Source organism: Schistocerca americana, chromosome 6 (genome assembly GCF_021461395.2).
Source record: "Schistocerca americana isolate TAMUIC-IGC-003095 chromosome 6, iqSchAmer2.1, whole genome shotgun sequence".
In the NCBI taxonomy this organism is placed as follows: Eukaryota; Metazoa; Arthropoda; class Insecta; order Orthoptera; family Acrididae; genus Schistocerca; species Schistocerca americana.
Genome location: NC_060124.1, coordinates 119,894,048 through 119,911,741, shown reverse-complemented (window position 1 = coordinate 119,911,741; position 17,694 = coordinate 119,894,048). Strand labels below are relative to the sequence as shown.

The 17,694-nt window shown below is 40.4% G+C and overlaps 1 protein-coding gene across 1 annotated transcript in view; it reads left to right on the top strand.

The window, feature by feature from the left end:
- LOC124620004 (dynein beta chain, ciliary-like) overlaps positions 1-17,694 on the top strand; it is a 588,564-nt gene that overhangs the window by 434,398 nt on the left and 136,472 nt on the right. The window contains exon 28 of the mRNA XM_047146668.1: positions 8,388-8,623. Coding sequence (XP_047002624.1) covers positions 8,388-8,623 — 236 coding nt within the window. The remainder of the gene's footprint in view (positions 1-8,387; positions 8,624-17,694) is intronic.

Genomic DNA, 17,694 nt, shown 5'->3' with positions numbered 1-17,694 from the left:
AGCAACAGAATGTACCAGCGTGTCTTCAAGCACTTTGTTTCAGGAAATGTTCAAAATGTCCTCCGTTAGCGAGGATACATGCATCCACCCTCCGTCGCATGGAATCCCTGATGCGCTGATGCAGCCCCGGAGAATGGCGTATTGTATCACAGCCATCCACAATACGAGCACGAAGAGTCTTTACATTTGGTACCGGGGTAAATGAAAGTCAAGAGGGTTGAGGTCAGGAGAGCATGGAGGCCATGGAATTGGTCCACCTCTACCAATCCATCGGTCACCGAATCTGTTGCTGAGAAGCGTACGAAAACTTCGACTGAAATGTGCAGGAGCTCCATCGTGCATGAACCACATGTTGTGTCGTACTTGTAAAGGCACATGTTCTAGCAGCACAGTTAGAGTATCCCATATGAAATCATGATAATGTGCTCCATTGAGCATAGGTGGAAGAACATGGGGCCCAATCAAGACATCACCAACAATGCCAGCCCAAACGTTCACAGAAAATCTGTGTTGATGACATGATTGCACAATTGCGTGCGGATTCTCGTCAGCCCACACATGTTGATTGTGAAAATTTACAATTTGATCATGTTGGAATGAAGCCTCATCCGTAAAGAGAACATTTGCACTGAAATGAGGATTGACGCATTGTTGGATGAACCATTCGCAGAAGTGTATCCGTGGAGGCCAATCAGCTGCTGATAGTGCCTGCACACGCTGTACATGGTATGGAAACAACTGGTTCTCCCGTAGCACTCTCCATACAGTGACGTGGTCAATGTTACCTTGTACAGCAGCAACTTCTCTGATGCTGACATTAGGGTTATCGTCAACTGCACGAAGAATTGCCTCGTCCATTGCAGGTGTCCTCGTCATTCTAGGTCTTCCCCCATCACGAGTCATAGGCTGGAATGTTCCGTGCTCCCTAAGGCGCCGATCAATTACTTCGAAAGTCTTCCTGTCGGGGCACCTTCGTTCTGGAAATCTGTCTCGATACAAACGTACCGCGCCACGGCTATTGCCCCGTGCTATTCCATACATCAAATGGGCATCTGCCAACTCCGCATTTGTAAACATTGCACTGACTGTAAAACCACGCTCGTGATGAACACTAACCTGTTGATGCTACATACTGATGTGCTTGATGCTAGTACTGTAGAGCAATGAGTCGCATGTCAACACAAGCACTGAAGTCAACATTACCTTCCTTCAATTGAGCCAACTGGCGGTGAATCGAGGAAGTACAGTACATACTGACGAAATTAAAATGAGCTCAAACATGGAAATTAAGCGTTTCCGGACACATGTCCACATAACATTTTTTCTTTATTTGTGTGTGAGGAATGTTTCCTGAAAGTTTGGCCGTACCTTTTTGTAACACCCTGTATAGTATGTGGCACAGTTTATTAAAGAAAAATATATACATATTACATACGCATTTTGCATGAACAATACACACAGTATACAAAAGTAACGTTTAAAAAAATCTTTTATTTTGGTCTGTCTAAGCAAGCCTACACGCTTACGAGCAGCTAAGTCACGTACTTTTTTCATTACAGATATCTGAATCTGGTCACTTTCATCTTGGGTTTCAAACCATCGCAAGGCAGTATCTAAACAAATGAACGCCTCAGAAGCTGTTGGTATACTTTCATCTTCACTTTCTGGAGAACTGATTGATGAGATGCTGGTGGCGTCATCTCTATCAGTGACGACGTTTACAATCTTGCTGTCCTGCATGATTTGGTGTCCTGGATCTGCATCATCAATATTCATCCATTCATGAACGTCTTCGTCATCATGTTCGTGGCAATCTATTTCTTTTAGCATACCGAGAATTTCGGACATATCATTCTATTCATCATTTTCAATCATACCTTGTGAATTTTCTTCTGTGTCCAAAATTTTATTCCAGGTTCTCTTCAAATTCTCTTCCTTTACACTATTCCAACTGCGCTGATCATGTAGGACATGTCTTTCAAGTCAATATTCTTATGATTTCTTAAGAGACTTTCTTCTCCATCCTCTTCTCTTTCTAACAATAACTTAGGCAACAATTCTTTCCTGTAATATCGTTTGAAAGTCTCAATAACGCCTTGATCCATGGGCTGTAATAAGGAGGTTAAGTTAGGTGGAAGAAATATTACCTTTATGAAATCGTCTTTTTCATTTAAAATATCACATGATGGATGAGTTGGTGCATTGTCAAGGAGAAGTAGTGTTTTCTCCCTCTTCCCATTCTTTAGCTGATGAGCTTGTACAGAGGGTACGAAAACGTCCAGAAACCACTTCATAAAAATCGTACTATCCATCCAGGCACTCTTTTGTGAGGTGTACACAACAGGCAAGGCTGACATATTAACGTGTTTGAAACAACACGGTTTTTTGCTTTTACCAATGACGAACATAGGCAGTCGGTGACTTCCAGTAGCATTAGCACAAGCCAAAGCTGTAATACGGTCCTTGCTTGTTTTAGGACCAGGTGCTGCTAATTCATGACATGAAACAAGAGTTTTTCTCGGTAAAGCTTTCCAGTTAAGTCCAGTTTCGTCAGCATTGTAAACGTTTTCGAGAGCATAATCTTCTTCCCTTAATACGTCCCTTAGTTTGACTTTGAAAGAATCAGCTGCTGAAGAATCAGTTGACAGTTTTTCTCCCTGTATTGTAAGCTCACGAATGCCATGTCTTGACTTGAAGCGTTCTAACCAGCCCGTGCTAGCTTTAAAGTTCGAAGGCCCTCCAAGTTTTCCGTTGAACTGCATTGCCTTCCCTCACAGAATGGGGCATGAGATAGGTTCTCCTTCCAATCTCTTTTGTGTAAACCACTTGTAAACAGCATCATCTAGATCTGTGTTAGTGGCGAGCTTCATAGTTTTACGGCTTGTTGATCCATCAGTAGAATCAAGCATAGCTATAAAATTTGCTATGCTCGTCTTTTGTTTTTTTATATCCGTAATTGTCAACTTCTCCACCTTGTACTCATTGGATAAAGTGGTTGCAGATTCACCTTCTTCTAACCTTTTAATAATCTCATACTTGTCCCTCATAGAAAGGACAACACATTTACGTTTAATCATTTTGTATTGTCAAGTTCACTTCTTCACACAGCAGCACACAAGTGGTCGTAACAGAGAACAGAAGGTGACTGTTTGCACTGTGAGAAGCTCTTCTTGGGGGCGCGCAATCCTTCAAACTGCGCGGAGCAGCACGCCTCAACTCTAAGCTGGTGCAGCTGTTGCTGCGAACAGCTTTGATACTGCTGCTACTTCTACTGCCAGTGCCAAGCCAACAGAAGTGTGCTGATTGTTGAAACCCAGCGACTGGTGGCTTGGCCGGTCAGCAGCGCCTTGTGAAGGCCCCATTAGAAGCAATGTTCCGCCAGCGGTGGCCCAGTGCGGCGACTACTGTGGGAAACTTGGTTTGGGAGTGAGGGGGATGATGGACGGTAGGGTGGAAGAGTAACAGGTGCGAGCAAGTACACAGTTCGGTTAAGCGGTCGTTCGGTTGACCGAAGTTTGGATAATCGATGCTCTACTGTATTGTGCATTATGATTATGTTCTGCATCAACTTCAAAATGTCAGTGTTGTTGCTGAGTAATTACTTTTGAAAAAGTGATGCCGAATTCCGTTATCCTAATAAAAGAACAACAGTAATTGTTGCAGTGTTTGAAGTCGTTATAAATTGGACATGACAACAGTCATTGATGAATTATCAAAGATGTACTTCTAGGATCATATCAGGTTGTCACATCCCATACAAATGTGTAACAGAAATGCTCAATGAACTTAAATGGAAATCCTTAGTAAAAAGACAATTTTTGTGAAACTCTTTAGTTCCAGAGGATTTTGGACTTTGTTGTCCATGCCCCCTTCTCAATTCGGTCTCATTCCCGACCTCTATGTCATCATGGAGAACATGCAGTTCATCCTGGCTGTGCCAGAGTATTCCCAACAATGCCACATTCCTATTCCGTGTGCTTGCTACATCGCCCTCGTAACTGTCAGCTACTCTTCCCTCCCACCTTCCTCCTGCCCTCTGCCTCCTTTTTCCCCTTACCCACTCAACCATATATAACCCGTTACTCCAGTCGAGCGGCAATGCTGGTACAATGTATTAGGTCAGCACACTGTAGCTATGCAGATGTACATCCATGTTTACAAATCAGTGTTCTAATCTCCCTCTCATAACCACTGCACTGACATAATTCAGGAATGATACTTACCAAACGTCATTAAGTTCCAGTGTGTTTCCGTTTGCATTCAGTTTCCTCAAACCTCAAGAAGAAATAAGAAGAAAAGTTACAATGCAAGAGAAGGAAAGTTGCTAGCGGAGAACTGAGGTGCAATAGGCACAATAAACAGATTCATACGATCATAGCTTTCAGCCATTAAGGCCTTTGTCAGCAGTAGACACACACACACACACACACACACACACACACACACACACACACACACACACGCGCACTTGCAAATGCAACTTGCGCACACATCTGCAGTCTCAGAGAGCTAAAACTACACTGCAAGCAGCAACACCAGTGCATGATGGGAGTGGCAACTGGGTGGTGCTAAGGAGGAGGCTGGGGCGGGGAGGGGGAGGGATAGTATGGTGGGAGTGGCGAACAGTGAAGTGTAGCAGTTTAGACAGAGGGTAGGAGAGAAGGTGCAGAGGGGGAAGGGGTTAAGTAGCGGAAAGGAGAGAAATAAAAATAAAAATAAAAATAAAATAAATTAAAAAACTGGGTGTAGTGGTGAAATGACGGCTGTGTAGTGCTGAAATGGGAACAGGGTGGAGGCTGGATGGGTGAGGACAGTAACTAACGAAGGTTGAGAGCAGGAGGGTTATGGGAACATAGAATGTATTGCAGGGAAAGTTCCCACCTGCGCAATTCAGAAAAGTTGGTGTTGGTGGGAAGGATCCATATGGCACAGGCTGTGAAGCAGTCATTGAGATGAGAGGTATCATGTTTGGCTGTGTGTTCAGCTACAGGGTGGTTCACTGGTTTTTGGCCACATATTGTCGGTGGCCGTTCATGCGGACAGACAGCTTGTTGGTTATCATGCCTACATAGAATGCAGCACAGTGGTTGCAGCTTGGCTTGTAGATCACATGACTGGTTTCACAGGTAGCCCTGCCTTTGATGTGATACATAATGTTAGTGACGTGACTGGAGTAGGTGGTGGTAGGAGGATGTGTCGGACAGGTTTTTCATCTAGGTCTATTACACGGGTATGAGCCATGAGGTAAGGGATTGGGAGCAGGGGTTGTGTGAGGATGAATGAGTATATTGTGTAGGTTTGGTGGACGGTGGAATGCCACAGTAGGAGGGGTGGGAAGGATAGTGGGTAGGACATTTCTCATTTCAGGGCATGACGAGAGGTAATTGAAACCCTGGCGGAGAATGTAATTCAGTTGCTCCAGTCCCAGATGGTACTGAGTTACGAGGGGAATGCTAGTCTGTGGCCAGACTGTGGGACTTTGGGTGGTGGTGGGAGACTGGAAAGATAAGGCACAGGAGATTTGTTTTTGTCCAAGGATGGGAGGATAATTACGGTCAATGGAGGCATCTGTGAGACCCTCGGTATTTTTAGAGAGGGACTGCTCGTCACTGCAGGTGTGATGACCACGGGTGGCTAGGCTGTACGGAAGGGACTTCTTGGTATGAAAAGAGTGGCAACTGTCGAAGTGGAGGTATTGCTGGTGATTAGTAGGTTTGATATGGATGGAGGTACTGATGTAGCCATCTCTGAAGGGGAGGTCAACATCTAGGAAGGTGGCTTGTTGGGTTGAGTAGGACCTGGTGAAGCAAATGGGGGAGAAGTTGTTGAGGTTCTGGAGGAATGTGAATAAGGTGTCCTCATCTTCAATCCAGGTAGCAAAGATGTCATCAATGAATCTGAACCAGATGAGGGGTTTAGGATTCTGGGTTTTTAGGAAGGATTTCTCTAGATGGCCCATGAATAGGTTAGCATAGTATGGTGCCACGCGGGTGCCCATAGCCGTACTGTGGATTTGTTTGTAGGTAATGCCTTCAAAGGAGAAGTAATTGTGAGTGAGGATACAGTTGGTCATGGAAACTAGGAAGGAGGTTGTTGGTTTGGAATCAATAGGGCGTCTGGAAAGGTAATGTTTGATAGCAGTAATGCCATGGGCATTAGGAATGTTAGTGTACAGGGAGATGGCATCAATAGTGACGAGCAGGGCACCTGTGGTAACCAACAAGCTGTCTGTCCGCATGAATGGCCACCGACAAACTGTGGCCAAGAAACAAGTGGACCACCCTGTTGCAGCCAAACATATCCCTTATCTCAATGACTGCTTCACAGTCTGTGCCATATGGATCCTTCCCACCAACACCAGCTTTTCTGAATTGCGCAGGTGGGAACTTTCCCTGCAATACATCCTACATTCCCGTAACCCTCCTGGCCTCAACCTTCGTTAGTCACTGTCCTTACCCATCCAGCCTCCTCCCTGTTCCCATTCCAGCACTACACAGCTGTCATTTCATTGCCACACCCAGTCTTTTAATTTCTTTTTATTTCTCTCCTTTTCACTACTTACCCCCCCCCCCCCCCCCCCCCCCTCTCCGCATCTTCTCTCCTGTCCTCTGTCTAAACAGCAATACTTCACTGTCCACCACTCACACCATACTATCCCTCCCCCTCCCCTCCTCAGCCTCCTCCTTACCCCCACACAGTTGCCACTCCCATCATGCACTGGTGCTTCTGCTCACAATGTAATTTCAGTTCTCTGAGACTGCGGACATGTGTGCAAGTTGTGTTTGCGTGAGTTTGTGTATGTATGTGTGTCTACTGCTGACAAAGGCCTTACTGGCCGAAAGCTATAATTGTGTGAATCTTTTTGTTGTGCCTATCATGACTCAGCATCTCCGCTATATGGTGAGTGGCAACTTTCCTTCTCTGATATGTGAATTATTGTTACCCATCTGAATTAACTTTCCACAAAACATTATATGTTTTGCATTTCTGTGCCCATAACCTGTTACATCTGATTAGTTCTGGGTTCACAATCAATACATCAAACACAGTGGACTCAGATTTTATTTGACACACACACACACAAAATGCTCAGAAGTCAAAAGATGTAACCAGAATATACAAAGTGCAGAGATGCAAAGAAAATGCACAGAGCAAAGTTTCTTTACAAGAAGAAAAGCAGAACAAAAGTCACAAACATTAAGATCCAACACTATAAAACAATAACCCACCCAGAAGCCACTTGTACTTGCAAAACCCTTTTTCAGATTAAAAATGAAAGAACTGATCAGCTCCTCAAAACTAAAAGAAGAATCAAGAGAACTTTCATAAATAAAAAATAATCCAGAGGAGTCTGGAGAATCTTCCCACAGAAACTCTATATTGCGAGATTGAACCAATGACCAGGATAATGAAAAAGAGAATGCTAGGAAACAGCATTATACAACAAATTGTGATGATAAATCTTTGGAAGAAGACAATGTATCTGAGAAATCCAGAAAGACTTTAATGCAGCTGGACCCCAGATAACAGATGCAGAGAACAAAAATAAAATTGGTACACTTCTTAAGAACCACAAATTTTCACCAGAAATGACACATAGAAGGACCATAGAGATTCCAGACAAATTGAGAGAATTATGATACAAAAGAATGAAATGGTGTTGCACAGAATGCCAGAGAAAAGTACAACCTTCTAAAAAAACTTGGACAGGGAATGACTCAACTGGATCAATGTGGCCAATAATAACAAAAATATATTACAGTTGACTGTGAGACCTTGAGGCTTTTCTTCCTTTCCACACAATGGCTCCTTTCCTTATGGCATGTGAAACTTGTGTATTAAGTGCATCTGTGGAATGTAGCTGACTGTAATGAATGTGTGAACATTGTAGTGTCATGCTTGTGTTGTATGACAGTGACAAGGAAGAGAGTGAAACATGGCACTAGCACACAGCCTGCCTTTCTTGAATAGCACCACAAGGGCTGTCGAGTTTAATACGCCAACTGATTGCAATATTACAGTCAACAGAGTCATTACACCCTCACTTTGAAACACACTGTAGACACAGTCTGGCACTATGAGTTTGACACCACCATTTATTTTCCCATTCCGGGGCTAATTCTAACTGGCTACCTCTGATTAAAAGACATAAAAAGTACAGCATAACATTTAAAGTAGAGAAAAGCACTGATACATTAGAGTGACGATAAACAAGTTAGAGGGAATTGATACACCTGCCAATTGGAATATGATTTTTTTTTTTTTTTTTTTTTTTTTTTTTTTTTTTTTTTTTTTTTTTAAAAATTTCGTATATGTGCTCGAGGCCATAATTTTCAGTTGTTGTGTTACCTGAGTGTGGCAGTATTTTTTGCTTCATACTATTCCAGGTGACTTAACAATAAGTGTGAATGTACTATACAACTACTTAGAAAATAGTACAAAGGTCCCATGGGAAGACTTGCGCTATCTGTTTGGTGAAATTATGTATGGAGGACACATCACAGATGACTGGGACCGCCATTTGTGTCGAACATATCTCAATGAATATATGAAGCCTGAACTGCTGGATGGAGACTTGTTTCTTGCACCGGGATTCAAAGCACCACCAAATCTTGACTATCAGGTAAAAGTACATGCATTATATTGGCAATGACTTTTAATTGTAATACATTAAAAATTAAATCTTTTTAAGCTGAGTAGAGCTGAACAACAATGCAGCATATATAAAATAATTTTTTTTTCTTCAGCTATTTAACTTCAGTTTCACAACTCTCACAAGTGTACCATGTTACATTTTTAATATTATTTATTGTTCAGTTTTCTTAATCATTGGTAGCATTTAATATTTTTATACTGGTTTTGTAACGTGTGAGTATAGTACTAAATCACATCCTAGTTGTATAGAGTTCCACTTCAGATTTGGAGTCAACATTTTTGGGTGTTGAATTAACCTCTAGAATTTCATAATTATTCACTTAAGACTTGTGTATACAGTCTTGCTTTCACACACAATAATTCATAATATCCAAGTTTAATATAAATATGGAAGTATCCTTAATAATCAGTTAAAATTTTGGTGGGAGTTTTTGAGTTTAACAGATGTGTTCTTTTAATGCAGCACATCCAGTGGTGTTATTTAAAAGCTTCAGTTTAAACACACTTGCATAAATGCCCAGAAAATATAACTCAGAGTAACCCTGGCATTTTACTTATTCATCATCTCCAAAGAATACTAGAGATTTTTGTATGCCCTCAGGCATTTGATAGAAATATCAGTGTGGTGGTACACACTTCTCTCTAATGTTTCTTGGAGGGTGCAATTTACAAACTTCAATATATGTGGAGTAAGTCTGAAAATGTTTCCTCCCATTCTTTGTTTGAAAACTTGTAAGATATCACTGCTTCACTGCTGCTACCAAGGTAAATGTTAATATAGTTTGTTTTTTTTCCCCCCAGCTTCAGAAAGTTGTGGGAAGGTAATAAACATAATATTCAAAAATTCAATTCAATTCAGAGGAATTACCAGGAAACACTAAAAGAAAATATTGTGAGATGTACCTCTCATCTGTATGCAGATGTTCATTACAAGTTCTTATATCATCATACAAATTGTTTTGTTTTATGAACATTAGGATGTGATCAAAAGCATATTTCTCTGCCCAGTGTTTTATTTCCCGTTGCTGGAGGCATCATCAGAGACAACATAGATTCCAATAGCAGTTTCAAACTTAAAACAGCTCATAAAGCAATATTGTTTTTACATATCCACACAATGACTTGGTTGTGACCTCATCAGGCCGCTGCCTAAGACTATGGTGACATGCTGGTGTGTGCTGTGAAGCTTGTAGTGAGGATAAGATGCCACTATTTGCTTTAACGCTAAGTTTCACATCTTGTCTAACTTCAGTCCTTATTTTTTCTGTTGAAGTTGTTTTGTGCTTATGGATTTTTGTGGTGCCTGTGTACATCCTAGCATAGTAATGATTCAATCTTTATAAACCCACATTATTGGAGAAATGAATTTAGTGGTTCCCTGGCTCCTGTGCATGTTCTGATACCACTGATTAATCAGCATTTCTCAGATAACAATTGCTCTTGGGTTTATGAAGTTGGTTCTTCATGCATCTTTTGGTAGTTCCTGTGCACACATGACAATATGTGCAAAGAATTTCATTTACTCTTGCCATGCCAAGCAGCAGGCGTTGGTTCTTTGCATTTTTCAAACATATATGCAACTTTGTTGGTGGTTTAAACACTGGATCAGTACTGTCTCTTCTTAGTACTCTGCTGATGCAGTATGTGACTGTTTTTAAGAATAGGAGGAAGACTTTCTCATTAGGTGGGTCTTTTTCATAAAAACTCCAGACCTTTCAGGGTGTAGAGCCCAATTTATCTTTTTGTCAGAATCACCGTTTCTTCTGAAAGCAGTTCTTAAATGATTGATCTTGTCCTCCAATTACCATGATTCAAGGTTCTTTTAGCTCAGTTCACCAGTGCTTTGATCGTTCCTCTTTTCTGCTTGGGATAGTGACTGGAATTTTTGCAAATGTCTAAGATCTAAATTAAGCCAATTTCTACATCAGTCATTGTGCCCACTATAATCAGCAACATATGTGCAGCTGCTTAAAAATGGTTAGGGAGACACTTTGCCGCACTGTCTTTTTTAATATGAAAATCAGTTTTCATAAGTAAGTTATTCAGTTTAAAGTTATCAAATGGTTTAGACACCTATACTACTGAACTGTCATAAAATCTCCAAAGTACCGGTATAAAAAAATTTTCTGAATCAATCTTCCATACACTGTACTGAACCTTGACTTTTGCAGACCATTCCCTTAACAATTGAACTTTCTGAGGAGCCAATGTGGCTTTCCAGCTTTCCAAATGTAACAAAGGACAATGTAGGGAAATGACAGGTAATAAGGCAACCACAGCTTGTGAGTTTTCTCCATAAGGAATCTTTCAGTTGGCATCAGAGTGTACAATGCAATGAATGTACCAGTCTTCAAAAAAAGAGGAATCTCACTAAGAAGAGGGCCAAAATGGGATCAGAATTTAACATTGCATTGTTGATGGGATCATTAGGGACGGACCATATATGTGAATAGGGCTAGGATGAGGAAAGCAATGGGCTATGTCCTTGCAGAGGAACCATCCTGACATTCATATTGATCAATAAGGGAAAACCATAGAAAACCTAAATCTGCACGGCCATATGCAGATGTGAACTCTTCTCCTACACTACTACCCACAAAAAAAAGGCCAGCAAGCAAGCCCAGTGACTTAGTAACCTCGATGCTATATTGTCTTATAATTAAAGTTTGAATTTTGAATACCAGCAGCTGAAATTGCAAACAATGTGTACTACTAACTCTTCCCATAGTAGCAACAAAAATATTAATAACAACTAAGGGTAATAAGCACAACCCACCATGAATGGTTAATGATAACTGCAGGTGCTTATGGGATGGATCCCATAAGAAACTTCTGTGCTTAGCATCTGAGCTACCACACTCAATCTGACAGCTTCTAATAGTGTTACAGCCATATATACTCTTGTCTGATTTGCAGTCACTGGTATTCCATGTTGTTGAGTGCCCACTCATGGAGTGGCATTCTCTGTAATAAGCCATAAGCAACATATCCACTGGGTCCATGATAAAAGAGATCTAGTGGTATTTGCTGTGGAGCTTGTAACTTACGTGATCTGGTGATTTGTCTTTGGTTGTCTCATAATCTGTAGTCTTGGCTCAATCTCCTGCTATTAATGGGTTGGAATGACATTCATTAAAGAACATATACTACACTGCAACACATAATTTTCAGTTCCTTCATATTTATTAAAAAACAATTTTTGTGTTCTGATGATCAGTATGCATCTCAATTTTTAAACCCAATCAGTAAGCTACACTCATCAACAAACAGTCTCACACTAAATTTGTGTCAGCTTATATTACACATACATGGATGTGATGGATATAGAATGAGTCCCAGGAGGAATGATCAGTATTCAGAGATATGACAGGAGTGATCATTTGACAAAAAAAGCAAAGTAAACTTAGGCTCTAAAATGCATACGTTAAGAGCTACGGGCATGTCCTCATCTTCATTACTGTGAAACAAATCACTTGCTTTCCATATTTTTGGAGGAGGAATTACAGACCAAAACAACAAAAGTGTCAAGTAAATGTGGGCCCTAAGAAGTGCATCTTAAGAACTATGAGCACTAGTAGAAAAAGGACAAGATGGCGCCGGTAGGATTGTGTGGTGATAGGATGGTCCAAAATCAGTTCTTCGTGCAGGAAGTGTAAAAAACGTGTAGGCAAAGGAATTCGGTGCATTAACTGCAACTTTTGGTTACACAAGAAGGGTGCAAATGTGTGTCTGAAATTAATAAATGACGATATTCAGTGGACATGCTTCGACTATATGAGTGACGAAAATGCATGATTAACATCCGCACTAAAGACGAAAGACGAAATTATTCATGTTCCTCAAGGTGACATTGATTCATTCATTCATTCATTTATTGAGCATCCATTTTATCATATACAATGATATAGGAGTTGTCATGTTACATTATATGTGTTTGTAATCATCATCATCATTTAAGACTGATTATGCCTATCAGCATTCAGTCTGGAGCATAGTCCCCCTTATAATATTCCTCCATGATCCCCTATTCTGTGCTAACATTGATGCCTCTTCTGATGTTAAGCCTATCACTTCAAAATCATTCTTAACCGAATCCAGGTACCTTCTATTTGGTCTGCCCCGCCTCCTCCTACCCTCTACTGCTGAACCCTTGAGTCTCTTGGGTAACCTTGCTCCTCCCATGCGTGTAACATGTCCCCACCATTTAAGCCTGTTCGCCCTGACTGCTACATCTATAGAGTTCATTCCCAGTTTTTCTTTGATTTCCTCATTGTGGACACCCTCCTGCCATTGTTCCCATCTACTAGTACCTGCAATCATCCTAGCTACTTTCATATCCGTAACCTCAACCTTATTGATAAGGTAACCAGAATCCACCCAGTTTTCGCTCCCATACAACAAAGTTGGTCGAAAGATTGAACAGTGCACAGATAACTTAGTCTTGGTACTTACTTTCTTCTTGCAGAAGAGAGTAGATCGTAGCTGAGTGCTCACTGCATTAGCTTTGCTACACCTCGCTTCCAGTTCTTTCACTATGTTGCCATCCTGTGAGAATATGCATCCTAAGTACTTGAAACTGTCCACCTGTTCTAACTTTGTTCCTCCTATTTGGCACTCAATCCGTTTATATCTCTTTCCCACTGCCATTACTTTCGTTTTGGAGATGTTAATCTTCGTACCATAGTCCTTACATTTCTGATCTTGCTCTGAAATATTACTTTGCAAACTTTCAATCGAATCTGCCATCACAACTAAGTCATCCGCATATGCGAGACTGCTTATTTTGTGTTCACATATCTTAATCTCACCCAGCCAGTTTATTGTTTCCAACATATGATCCATAAATAATATGAACAACAGTGGAGACAGGTTGCAGCCTTGTCTTACCCCTGAAACTACTCTGAACCATGAACTCAATTTACCGTCAACTCTAACTGCTGCCTGACTATCTATGTAAAGACCTTTAATTGCTTGCAAATGTTTGCCTCCTATTCCATAATCTCGTAGAACAGACAATAACTTCCTTCTATGAACCTGGTCATATGCCTTTTCTAGATCTATAAAGCATAGATACAATCACTGTTCCACTCGTAACACTTCTCCATTATTTGCCGTAAGCTAAAGACCTGGTCCTGACAACCTCTAAGAGGCCTAAATCCACACTGATTTTCATCCAATTTGTCTTCAACTAATACTCGAACTTTCCTTTCAACAATACCTGAGAAGATTTTACCCACAACGCTGATTAAAGAGATACCTCTGTAGTTGTTACAATCTTTTCTGCTTCCATGTTTAAAGATTGGTGTGATTACTGCTTTCGTCCAGTCTGATGGAACCTGTCCCGACTCCCATGCCATTTCAATTGTACTGTGTATCCATTTGAGACCTGACATTCTGCTTTATTTGATGAGTTCTGACTTAATTTCATGCACCCCAGCCGCTTTATTGCACTGCAACATATTGACCATTTTCCCCACTTCCTCAAATGTGATCCTATTTCCATCATCATTCCTATCCCATTGTACATCAAAATCTGAAACATTACTGATCGTATTTTCACCTACATTGAGCAACTCTTCAAAATATTCCCTCCACCTGCCCAAGGCATCAACAGGATTCACCAGCAGTTTTCCTGCCCTGTCCATAATACTTGTCATTTCCTTCTTACCTCCCTTTCGAAGACTGCTAATTACACTCCCGAATGGTTTTACAGCAGCTTGACACAAAGTCTCCAACCTGTTTCCAAAGTCTTCCCAAGATTTCTTCTTGGATGCTGCAATTATCTGTATGGCTTTGTTTCTTTCTTCAACATAACTTTCTCTGTCTACCTGAGTTCTAGTATGTAGCCATTTTTGATACGCCATCTTTTTCCTTTTACAGGCTGTCTTGACTGTCATTCCACCAAGCTGTTTGCTTCATCCTACCTTTACACACTACTGTTCCAAGACATTCTTTAGCCACTTCTAGTACTGTGTCCCTGTACCTCGTCCATTCCTTTTCCAATGACTGTAATTGACTACATTGAACTAACTGGTACCTTTCTGAGATCACTGTTATGTACTTGTGCCTGATTTCCTTATCCTGAAGTTTCTCCCCTCTTATCCTCCTACATATGGATCTGACCTGCTGCACTTTTGGCCTCACAATACCGATTTCACTGCAGATTAAATAGTGATCAGTGTCATCAAAGAATCCCCTGAATACACGTGTATCCCTCACAGCCTTCCTGAATTCCTGATCTGTTATTATATAGTCAATGACAGATCTGGTTCTCCTGCCTTCCCAAGTATACCGGTGAATGTTCTTATGTTTAAAAAATAAGTTTGTGGTTACTAAGCCCATACTGGCACAGAAATCCAAGAGTTGTTTCCCGTTCCTGTTGGCCTCCACATCCTCTCCAAATTTGCCCATAACCTTTTCATACCCTTCTGTTCGATTTCCAATCCTGTCATTAAAATCACCCATGAGCAGAACACTGCCCTTGTCCTTTACTCCAACAACTACGTCACTGAGTGCATCATAAAAACTATCCATCTTATCTTGATCTGTCCCTTCACAATGCGAATATACTGATACAATCCTAATTTTCTTGCTACACACTGTCAAATCTATCCACATGAGTCGTTTGTTTACGTACCTTATTGCAACTACGCTGGATTCCATTTCTTTCCTGATGTAAAGCCCTACACCCCATTGTGCTATTCCTGCTTTGACTCCTGACAGGTAAACCTTGTATTTACCCACTTCCTCTTCTTTCTCACCCCTTACCCGAATGTCACTAACAGCTAAAACGTCCAACCCCATCTTACTTGCAGCCTCTGCCAACTCTACCTTCTTCCCAGAGTAGCCCCCATTGATATTAATAGCTCCCCATCTCGTTACCATTCGTTTGCCGAGTCGTATCTTAGGAGTCCCTGGTTTGTCAATTAGAGGTGGGACTCCATCACCTCCAAAGGTCCGAGGCATTTTGCTCTGATTGTTGCCAGCATCATATTTAAAGCACCAGGGAAGCAGGTTGCTAGCCTTACTTGCCCCGGGTCCCATTGGGTTTTACCCCTAACGGTTGAGGAACTAACTGGTGGATTTGGTAGTCTTTGCCCTCTGAACACAAATCATCAAATCATACCTCAATAAAAGGAACCAGGTGGTGAGTTCAGGAAGTCATCTGTCAAACATACTCGAGGTTCAACATGGAGTGCCACAGGGATCTAAATTGGGACCACTTCTTTTCCTTGTACACATAAATGACTTACCAGGAAATATAGATGTAAAGACATATATGTATGCAGATGACACAACTTTTCTATCTGTAAACCATGTACTTGATAACCTTGTAAGTGATATGAAATTGGCAAAAGCAAATGCAACATCATGGTTTAATGCCAATGGTCTGCTATTAAATGAGGAAAAGACCCAGAATATGTGGTTCAGTCTATCAAAGTCTACAAAAATAGAAAAACAAAAGGCAAAGTTTTTAGGTATTGTACTTGACAACAGTCTAACATGGAACTCTCATGTTGATCACATAGTGGTTAGGTTGTCAAGAGTTATATATTTGTTGAAGAGACTGATGTGTTGTGTGGCATTTGAGTACGTAAGGACAGCGTACTTTGCCTTTTTTCAATCTGTTTTAAGGTATGGGTTAATACTCTGGGGAAACAGCAGAAAAATAAATGAAATTATGGTGATCCAGAAGAAAGCAATCAGAGTAATGGCTAAGGTAGATAACAGAACACATTGTAAACCATTGTTCACTAAATATAGAATTTTAACAGTAATTAATTTATATATTCTTGACAGTGTTAACTACATAGTTGCTGAACTACCTAATTTAAGTGTAACAAATGAAAGACATGGCTACTATACAAGAACGTGTACTTCTCTGCTGTTGCCACAAAATAGATTAGCCAAAACTAACAATAGTCATAAGTATATGGCAATTAAAATATATAACAAATTGTCTAAAAATGGGTCAATCAAGCCTGACAAATTATTTAAAGACAATGTTCATAACTTCTTGTTAACCAATCCATTCTATTCATTAGAAGAATTTTTAGAAATGCCTAATATCAACTTAAATGTGTAAAAAATTGTTTTTGTAAAATTAATAAGTTAAGTGAACTGACGAAGTCTATTGCATGTAACAATGCTGAATGACTAATAAAGAATCTGAATCTGAATCTGAATCTGACCACGACTCAGAATATGTCCAAGATGCCCAGACTTATTCCAATGTAACTGGTATCCTGACTGTCAGGACCACTTACTTGGCCACTCATACGTTGCCCGTGGTTCATGAACTAGGACATGACAACAGAAACCCACACCTTAATTTAATTATTATACTGTAAATTAGTAACATTGGCCTATGGTGGTAAAATATATACAAATATATATCTCATGCAGCGTATAGTACATAATAACAAAACAAACAATAATTAATTATTTATATTGAATACTTTTTCATACATTTGTTTTTCAGATATGACTTATCATTATCATTGACCACTCTAGTAGAGAATAACAGAAGAAACAATAATTAATTAATTATAGTGTGCACAGGCAGACTATTTTCATACATTTGTTCAAATATGAATTATCATTATCATTCACCACTATGTCACTATGTTCTGAAAATCCATGTACTCCGTAACACTGTAAAAACATTCTCTTGATAACATTTTTTTAAAGCTCATTTTTAAAAACATAAAACTTTTCTGTCTGTTTGATGCTTAAGGGAAGAGCACTAAAAAGGATATTGGGGTGATATATTGCACTTTTGTGATATTGGGCTGTTTTGTGTGTTTCTCTGTGGAAATCATTCCTGTGTCTTGCTGGGTAGTCATGGCACTCACTATTTAAAGAAGAAAATTGGGGGTGAGATTTGAAAAAGCAGATACTTTCATAGATATATTGTTGTGGACTGGCAAGACAGCCAATCCACAGTGACGGGTAACCGAAAGGCAAGCGTTTAACTCACGCAGGCTGGCGTGAGATCTGAAACAGGATACGTAATGAATGCTATAAAGAAAAGTACGT